The sequence below is a fragment of the Olea europaea genome, unplaced genomic scaffold (assembly GCF_002742605.1).
Source record: "Olea europaea var. sylvestris unplaced genomic scaffold, O_europaea_v1 scaffold567, whole genome shotgun sequence".
Classification (NCBI taxonomy): domain Eukaryota; kingdom Viridiplantae; phylum Streptophyta; class Magnoliopsida; order Lamiales; family Oleaceae; genus Olea; species Olea europaea.
Window position 1 is genome coordinate 147,908 of NW_019264005.1, and position 10,362 is coordinate 158,269.

At 38.3% G+C, this 10,362-nt stretch overlaps 1 protein-coding gene across 1 annotated transcript; it reads right to left on the reverse strand.

Moving 5' to 3' along the window:
* Window positions 1-8,005: 8,005 nt before the first annotated feature.
* On the reverse strand, window positions 8,006-8,944 carry LOC111389151. The gene is made up of 2 exons (XM_023014032.1): window positions 8,587-8,944; window positions 8,006-8,091 (listed from the first exon to the last, which is right to left on the reverse strand). The coding sequence occupies exons 1-2, from the start codon at window positions 8,942-8,944 to the stop codon at window positions 8,006-8,008; spliced, it is 444 nt and encodes a 147-aa protein (XP_022869800.1).
* Window positions 8,945-10,362: the final 1,418 nt, after the last annotated feature.

Here is a 10,362-nt window from a genome sequence, read left to right on the forward strand (position 1 = left end):
TTTCTTTCTATCAAAATAACTCAGGTAGAATAAGTCTAAAAATATTTAGTCTTGAGCTTGATTCATGCTATTTATTACAAGCTACGAAATGAGTGTGATATTAATATATTTTATCAACTTCTAAAATAATTAAATATTCGATCCAAATAACTTACAATAAATTCTCAAAAATACACGCAAGCAAATGAATTCTTTATGCACATAAATGTGTCGAGCTTATCACTTTAACCTTTAGACTTTAATTTGATGACAAGGTTAGACATGGAATATTTCATTTACTAAACGATCAAAATTAAATTTAAACCCATATGAAAATAGTAAAAAAATTCGGAATGTTACATATTGCATGTGCAATTTAAAAAGAACACATACAAGAATATAATATTGTCGATTGATGACAATGAACCAAGAGTATCTTTGGCTAATATTTTTAGTTATTTCTAATAGGCATACTTAACGAGTAAAAATTATCAATTATTTAAGTGGAAATTACACTATATGTCAAAATTTGGGTTTGCATTTACAAAAATGTCACTTTTTAAAAGAGATTACAAAATTGTCATGTTTGGACATTTCTGGCCCTCTTAATAATTTCAATACCTTGTATATCCTTCATTAATGAGACATGACTAGGTGACAAATTTGAAAACAAAATCAGCCTTTCTCTCTTCCATTATTCTTTCTCCCATCATCTCACGTTCTCTCTCTCTCTCTCTCTCTCTCTCTCTCCATTTGGTTTTCTCTCTCTCCCCATTTGGTTTTCCCAAATCGAACTAGTACTCAAAGGAACTCCGGCAGCTGCTGAGCACGGCAGTCTCAGCACCTCTGCGTGATTAAACGTCGAGCTTTCTCCAGGCTTGTGAGTTGTACCTGCTGCCACCAAGTCGCCGACGCTGATCCTCCACCCTCGGCAACTACTGTTACTGTAAATCCCTCTCTCTCTCTCCCTCTCTTTGTTTTTTTTTTAGTTCCTTTTTTTTTGCCATTACATTCGGGTAATTTATGATTTTGTTTTACAGAGTGATTTATTGAATTTTGAAATATTTTGTCTTAAAATGATACTTTAGTACATTGCGTAATTGTCAGTTTACTGTATTTGAGTTTCCTGCACCTGCGATGACTGATCGAACCCAACGTGTCTTTTTGAAGTAGTAATTAGTTGTACAGAAGAGGAAACGAGCGAGGGAGGAAGAATTAGAAAACTATAGTATTATTAGCTCCAAAGAGCAATATGAAAATTATGTAAACTTTTCATTGTCTAACCTTATCTATATAGGAAATTAACTATGGCATAAAGTATCGTGAAAGAGTCTTATTTGTCTTATGTTAACAACTTGATTGGGGAAGAACTATGTTCAATTTTTATTTTTTTTATTCCCTCTCTTCAGGTGCGAAAAAGTAAAAAAATGCTTGTTATTTATTATATTTAATTAAATATAAAATATTCAAACAACACCAGAAAAAGAAAGACTATTTACATTCCTTTTATTTTCCATTTGAATTTTAATTTCATATTCAAAATAAAAAGTAAACTATCGATCTTCTTTAGCTCCGATCGTGGGACTATGTCACTATGTGAACCCCCTCCTAAATTTTTTGAAACATGAAGGACTAATGTGATAACCTTAGAAAAGACACAAGAACTTAACAAGTTGAGGGACAAATTTGCTTCATATGGCCTTAAATTGACTTAGATGTGCAAGAGATGCATATTGATGATGGTTCATGCATCAATCAAATTTGTAAAGTACATGAAATTTGCACAAACGATACTGCTTGGCAGAATTCGAATTGTCTTGAAATTCTAATTTTCTCTGTAAAATTAAGTTCAAAGATGATATATAAACTCATTTTGAAATGATTATGATATATTTGAGTAATGTTTTCTTTACTTTTTTATTTGGAAGGGATTTTGTTTCATCTTCGAATTCATCACATCATATTACGACATATATAAACAAAATCTAAAGAATTTTTCATTCTATCATATTCAAATTGTGAAACTAACAAATTTCAAATATGACAAGGGAAAAAAAAGGCTATTATGTAAGATTTATTAAATGGTAATTACGGAAAACATGTTGGTCATTGCATTTTCAGACAATTTTCCCCCTCAGTAGACTATATTTGTAGAGACAACAAGAATAATGTAGTATAGTAGAAAGTTTTTGTGTTGCTAATGTTCTGCTGCTGAGAACATTCTTCATATGCTGGTGCTTGCTTCTTTCTTATTTTCCGTATATAAATGAGTACTTTTTCTGTGAACTATTTAGGACAAAAGATGGTACTTTTCTGATGCTCTTGCTTGTTAATTTGGGAGTTCTTATTGTATTTCCTTCCATTTTGTTTCTCCTCGAACATATTTTAGACACAAAAATAATTGTAGTTATGTGGAGTCATAAAACTAGTCCACTGAAGGATCAGAACTCTTACCGCTTAATTATGTTGTTTTAGATAATATGTTTCAGTTATAAACAATAATAATTATTTTCCTACTGATGTGCGTTGCGTGACTTTTCAGTTATAACAAATTTTTCGTACTGTTGTGGCTTGTTTATGAAATAATTACAAGTATATAAGTATGAGAAACAGAAAGAATAGAAAACTTATTTTTCTAGGTACGTAATTCGTCATCTGGATTGAAAACAAACTACCATGTGTACATGAGTGATTGATAGAGATGATTTGCTATGCCTGATATGGATCATTCATTATTTATAGTTAGTTTATCAATGTGGTTGATGAGCGAGGTTTAAGGAACTTGAAAGTACTTATCAAATGTTCCCTTTATTTTATGTTATGAACCTAAAAGTTTTTCTTTTTTCTCTTTTAATTGTCAATTACGTGTTATTTATATATTTTTATGTTTTCTTTATTTATGGTTTTGTAATATAAAATGAATTAGTGGGGAAATAAATATGAGAGTGCTGTATGTACATTCTCCCCAGGATTCGGAATTCTCTACTATATGTTTTGAGTTAGTAAGAAGTACTTTATTGACCAGCAACCGTTCTTACTAATTTTGTACAATAAAATAATTTGCTTGTTAGATTTAATGTGGAATAAGCTTGCGGTTTAGAAATATGCATTACAAATTGTATGGGTTTTTAAGGAAACATATGCAACTTCAGCAAGTTTGAGGAGGGTTATAGTGTGTAAATAGGACAAGCACAGGGTTTTAAATTTCTACATATTAGCCGTAAACAGCTAATTCCATTGGTTCAAGTTATATGCGTGGTACTCGAATGCATTTGGTAGAAATCTTGATTGACACTCATATCTTCGGTTCAAATGTTTATGTTACTTGTGTAATGTGGAGAAAACCTTGCTTTCACTTGCAATCCCTCTGTTGTGGATGGTACTCACTGCATTCAGTTGGAACTATCGATAGACACTTGACAGCATCCTTGTGGATTTCATGTTTCGTTGTGCTCGAATATCGAGTGAAAAGCTTTTGAATAATACCTGGAAGAAGAGAAAAACTAGATTTTCCGACAGTTCATCTATCGATAGTTGTTGCTCAACTGTCGTTCTCGACAGTTAGCCTCAGTAATTCTTGACAGATGAACAGTCGACGGATAAAATGTCGGGACCGACAGTTCAGTTCTTGCCTGCCTAGCTCTGCCTACCAGTAGAAAATGATATTTCTATGTAATATGCGTTCAGATATCAGTATTCATTTTATTTTTTGCATGCAACAATTTCTGAAGTTCAGTGGACTGAATTAGGGCTATTTTATTGAAGTAATATGGTTGGTACTCATATGCATTTGGTGGAAATCATGTTTGATGTGGGCATATCTTCCGTTTCAATATTTCTATTACTTGTGTCATAACCTTGCTTTCACTTGCACACATTGAGCTTGTGGGTGGCACTCGTTGCATTCGGGAGGAACTGTTGAAAGACACTTCACAACATACTTGTGGTTTTTGGTTCTATGTTGGTAGGAAGTTTATATTCTGTGGACAAATACTTTAAATATGTGGACAAGATTTCGTGCGCCCAACTCGAGCAGAAATTTCTTGGATCGTCAACGCCTCGAGCCGATCGGTACAAGCTCGGCCTCGCTTTGATCATCGAAGGAGTCTTCAATGCTCCGAATAACAACGTTGGTATCGATATGGAGACGTTGTCGATCGTCGACGATCTAGACTTGTTCTTTTCGTATCCTTGGGGTGGAATCTCGTATGGTAATCTGATAAAGGGCTTTCGGGGCCGCTGGACAAGAAAATTTTTGGATGCGATGAAAAAGAAGGAGAATGCGGTTAGCTACACGGTCCACGGCTTTCCCATTGCCATACAGGTATTTTTATTTTACGTACTCATTATTTCAATACAAATGAATTTGGTGGTTGGTTTCGTTGTGAACTCACATTCCTTTTTTACTATAATAGATATGGGCATTCGAGGCGGTGCCTGAAATTGGTGATCGCTTCGGTCAGCGTCTTGGTGAACGTTCCCCACGGCTTCTCGGCTGGACATCAACAAAATAGGCGCAGCAGCGTATGTACGATGCTTTCTTCAAGAATGTACAGGTAAAAAATTATGTTACTTCTACATTCTCATTCCTTCCATTCGTCATTGTAGCATGTGGTTATTTCGTAACGAATATGTTCATGTTGTAGTTACATGTGTACGCGACACTGCGTCCCATCGAAACTGAGCGTGGGCAACCTCATATCGCAACTTTTGTGCTGTTCAATGATCATCCTGTCCCTGTGTTGGATGACCTTGCCAGGGACAGTGTTGCTCCGTGGTTCCAAGCAGAGTGTATAGGCACACCCCAAGAAGGTACCTTTGAGGATGAGACTTCTGATGAGGCCCATGACGGTGGGGGGACCAGTGGCGAGGAGGAGGAGTCAGGAGTCGATGAGAGCGGAGAGGACGAAGGTGAGCACTCGGAGGAGCACGACGGTGGGGATAGTGACGGTGATCGAGTTCGCTGAAGTGGACAGAAGGGGACTTTTTCCACCCCCCACCTGCATAGAGCTACTTCTCCCATGCAGGCACCGTCCACCTCTCATGTCCGACTAACTGCAACGACTGGATCAAGCCTCACAGCAGACATGTTCAGGGCATGTTGCTGGATTAAAGAATTCTATTTGAAATGCGGCTCCACACTGTGAAGCTCGAAATCATGCAGCACGTGTCCGGTCAATTTAAAAAATTGAAGGACTTCATATCTACCATCGTCCCAGCATCCGGCTCTACAACCACTGCATGTGCGACTAATGTGGACCCCGAGCCCAGACAAACAGGTACTTCACCATATACGTACTACAGTTCTTTATGACACTGTTCACTTTATCCCTAGTCACTGACATGTTCTATATGACAATTGTTCATTCATTTTAGACTACGGAGGCTTTGCAGGCCACCACCCGTCGCCTGACGATATTAACGAAGACATGGGGATTGACAGGCAAGAGGGGGACGGTATGTGCATTAATGAAGAACACATGGAGTCATACCTGGACGAGCAGGATATGCCACTGCCCACTGGAGCCGAAAGTTTGCAAGGTACGTCCGTTAATTTTGAGCAAATTGATTAATTATCATTTCATGTGTTTCGAAAGTTTTGAAAATTGTTAAAATTCACATTCCATTCGATGTTTTGTTGTTGTTCTGAACAGACATAGCACACATTCAGTCGTGCCCGGAGGATCACCCCGTGCTAGAGCCCTCTACAATCGAAGAAGTGCAAGGTATTGCATTATTTTTCACGATTTGAACAAATATTATTTCAGGCATTTGATTAGTTTACAATTGTTCATTTGTAGTGATTGAAGGGGGCCACCACCCATCGCCTGGCAACCGTGACAAAGAGCAGGACATGCTGCCTACTGGAACCAAACATCTGCAAGGTATGTGGGTCATTTATGACGAAAACTTGTAGATTGTTGTTTCATGTACTTGGCATAATTTGAAAATTCCTAGAGGTAGTTATACACTGAAATTATTTCATTGTTCTTTTCGACAGACACAGTACCCATTGAGCCATGCCCCGACAATGACCCCGTGGTAGTGCTCGCTGCAACGGATGAAGTGCAAGGTATTGCATTATTTTTTGACAATTGAATTTATTTTTCGTTTCATTTGCTTACGTTGCAACTGTCCCAGTTCCCGCCAATGTAGCCCGACCAGGACGGGAACTTACGACAAAGAGAGAGCGATCGGCACGACTGCGACGTATGGCACCTGCTACCAGGACTCCGTACACGAGGGGGAGCGCAAAGAAAAAACAGAAGTAATTGTAGATAAATTGCCGAACATAGCATGATGATGGGGTTCAGCATGCTTTTGCATTTTTTTGACGTAATTTAGGTGGTGAAGGATGTTTGATAATTGGCTTGATATTGGTGCCTTTTTCATTCATTTTTGTGATTTCCATATCAGTTAGTTGGCAAGCATGGTGACACTTAGACGCATTCCTCACATTTTGCAATTCCCGTGGTGAATGCCTTGTCACCGTTTACCATTGCTGAAATTATTGTAGTGTTACAGCTTGTATTGCTTATCCGGCTTTAGTATGTTATGTCAATTGTACTTACGGTACTTCGTGCCTTGATTCAGTTTTTGTCAACGCTCGTACATTGTATTGCGCAAAATACTATGTATGTGTGCGTTTTACGAATATCTATTTACGAGTAGATAGCGGGATTGAATGTCGTAGTGCCTTAGTAAACTATAGATTGGATTAAGATGATGACCCATTAAAAGTGCCAAAGTCATGACTTCCATGGTACAACTAATTGACAAATGAGTTTATGTATATTCCCTTGTCCTTCTTATGTTATTATGTGGGTTAACATGATGAGTGTGTTTTGTGAGAAACTGTATCATTACAACCATGGTGCAACTAACAAGCTGGCAAATGAGAAGTAATTTGTTGCAAGAAACCAGATTACATGAATTTTACACATCATTGAAGTATTCTAGTCTCTACCAATGTCATAGTAATTATGGTACAATGGGGGATAAAGGTGCACTTATTATATTCAACCATCACACCAATTGCTTTCCAAATTTACTTAGAGATTGGACTTGGTGGTTGGATAGATAATGAAATAATTACTTGCTCATTTCAGGATGATTATAAATACCAGGAGATCATTGTTGCTTACAAGCAATTTTGTAGCCAAGGTATTGTGCCACTTTGAACTTACCTACAGATCATTGTGACACTTTCAACGTCATTGAACTGCATTGTGGTAAAAAAGAGCTACTTCTGTTTATTCTTCTTCATTTATTTTGAAGTTTACAAAATTCAAAGTTATACGATCTTTACTGCAATGCACGTTTTCGTCAACTGTCGAGAATGAATAAAACATTTGTTGGGCCTAACAGTTCAACTAGGCGAGCCATTAAATTTTATAAGTTCCTTGCTTTTCGAAAATTGAAAATGGTGGGATTGTCCAATACAAGTGTCTTAGTGTAACATGCTGTTGTAGATATTATACGTTTCTCATTTTTTGCAAGCAACAAGTATTTCCAATAATTTATACTTGCATATTGAATGCATCACAAGCATTGTCTATCAAATTACATTTCAGATGTCATGAAAGCTGTTGTGAGACTTTCATTTTGAAACAGGTAGTTGATAATGGGTTCATCCACCTCCAGCAATGAAACATTCAACTCCAATATGCATCAGTCGATACTGGGTTCATCCGCTGAATTTCCCATCGTTCTGTTGTCAGACAATGAGGATGTAAGAGTTGAACAGCATGGTGCCGAGTTCGATGAAGTGTCAAGTGCAGAATCTATATCACCGAACAGCGTTCTCGATCAAGTCTTCGAGGTCAGGGGTTCGGTCGAGTCACCGTCAGACTCGAATGAGTGGGTGGCTCATGTTCCACCTCCAGAAGTAATTGTCATTAGCTCAGACGAGTCTGATGGGGAAAGTGGGGGAGCTTCTTAAATTGTCAAAAGCAGTGCAAGTGTGCAATAAACGGCCCTTTTGTAGGAAAATGTGTTTAGTATTTTGTGGTATGGATGAATTTGGTTACGTTCTCTGGATACGTGCAGAAACTGCATCTCCATAATAGGAAACCGCAGTAGTGTAGGTTTTCAAGCCGCTATTGTTCCCAACTGTCAAGAATTACAGAGACTATCTGTCGGGAACGACATATGAATTGTCGGGACGTAATGTTGGTGTTTTGTTTGTTCACTATGGTCTCATGAAAATCAATTTTCCATTTCGACAAACTGTCAGTCGAAGCTAATGAAACTTCTATGATTGGCTAAGTTTATATTAAGAAAAAAGTATTCATCTCGTTTGTGATAATGGAACTGTAATGATCGGTATTTTGCTTGCGGAACATAACGACCAAATTTGCATTGGCGTACGATAATAATAACAGATTCATAAAATAAGTTGGGAATGTACAATGCTTATTTAAATTAAGTTTTTCGGGGATTACATTTGATAACCATTTTTACACATCACGCTTGTTCAAGTGGCTTGTGATACAATAGGGTTCGAACATGTGGTCCGATTATGACCAAGTCTCCCACATCGAGTGCATTTCCTCAGTTGGGTAGTGGACTCGTATCTAACTCGCTTACGTCACGTCGGTGGTCTACCTGGAGGACGACGTACAATCGGTGGCAAAATATGAGTGCCTAGGATTTCATTTGGAACAACCCAATCCACTTCCCGTGTAACGGGATATATGATTTCCATATAGGCACCCCTCCAGTATTCCGATGTATAGTACGGAGAGCATAGATCGTATAATGACTTACCACTCAAGGTAGCACCACGAGTTGCATGAGCACATTGTATACGATTTAGTTGAAACTCACGACATGTGCACGTGTTATTAGAGAAGTCCACTATCTCCGTATCATTGGATATTCCAACCTGGGTCAAGCTGTTTGTCAACGCATGGGCTCGAAGCCTAGTACCAGCTTCAAATGTTGTTTGTAACTCGTTCTCCATCCTTGACGACAATTTAGTCATGTGGCTGCATTGGTTCGACGTTCGTAAAACCACTTCTGCATTGTTTTACGAATGTGCTCGACCAAACACGTGATTGGCAACAAACGAGCATGTCTCAGCATTGAGTTCAATGATTTTGCGTTGTTGTTTGTCATAATGTTGTATCGGTCACCCACGAATAGTGCTCATGACCAGAATGAAAAATCGGCTTTCTCCAAATACCTGTAACATCTTTCACTGACCCTACGAATCTGTCTTATTAGTCATTCGAACTCTTCGATTCGATAAGTTGTAGCAGCTCGTTTGAACAGGAATATTGAACTTACGTTAAAGTGCCGCTGAATTAGGTTCTTCTCCACATGCCACATACAACAACAATGACGAGACAAAGGAAATAAATGAGTAATAGCTCTTACGATACTTCTTTTCCTGTCCGAAATAAATATAAGTTCATCTGAGTCGCCTATAAGATCTTTCAAGTTAGACATAAACCACATCCAAGATCAGTTAGTTTCGAAAACCACAATCCCCCACGCTAAGGGATAAATCTGTTTGTTGGCATCTTGGGCAGTTGCCAGTAAAATTGTACTCTTATATGGACCTTTCAAGTGACTACCGTCAACGCAAACAACGGGCCTCAAGTACTGCATGTAACCACGAATGCTTGCACCAAAAGCTAGGAAGAAGTAATGGAATCTATCGCGCGAATCAAGTTCGATGTGGGTTACTGTCCCTGGGTTATTCTCACCTAGTACGTGACAGTATGAAGATAGTTTCTGAAAACTGTCCTCCGGTGTCCCATGCAGCATATGTAAAGCGGCCACCTTCCCCCTACGTGCCTTGCTGTAACTTATTTGGACATCGAGTTCACGTTCCATGTCACGTGCAATAGTGCTCGGATCATACAATCGGTTCGGATTATCCAATTTTTCCAAAATATGCTCTGCAATTACAAAACTCGTCACATGTTGATGCGTATTACTATGAAAATCGATGGAACATGTGTGCACATTATTGAATTTACGGATCACAAAGATTGCAGACTGCTTCATAGTAGAAGCACATAACATCCACTTGCAACTGCTGTCGGTGCATACAATGGTTAACATCTTCATGCTTGACCGGCTCACCCGAAATTGGAACTTGTCTTTCAAAGCAAGTGCACGAATTTTCGAGTACAACTCTTTCTTGCTGAAGAATATTTCCTTTTCGGCAGGATCGGATGTAGTCACAGTTCTCATAAATTCATATCCATCCGAATCGTTGGAATGTGACAAAGAGTGCTCGTCGTCGACGTCAACAGAATTAGCAGCCTCTAAACTAGGTGATGGGTTATCCAAGTTCTCATCTAATGGTGTAGTCCCGTTATCATACTCATGTGTTTCAAGTGCATTATTGTTTGAGACACTATGCATTCG

Bases quoted from the DNA above. Each gene is read 5' to 3' on its own strand.
- LOC111389151 (XM_023014032.1), bottom strand. From the start codon at position 8,944: ATGGAGAACGAGTTACAAACAACATTTGAAGCTGGTACTAGGCTTCGA. The intron at 8,092-8,586 runs GTAGACCACCGA...AATTCTTGACAG, and splicing joins GATTGTACGTCGTCCTCCAG to TTGGGAACAATAGCGGCTTG.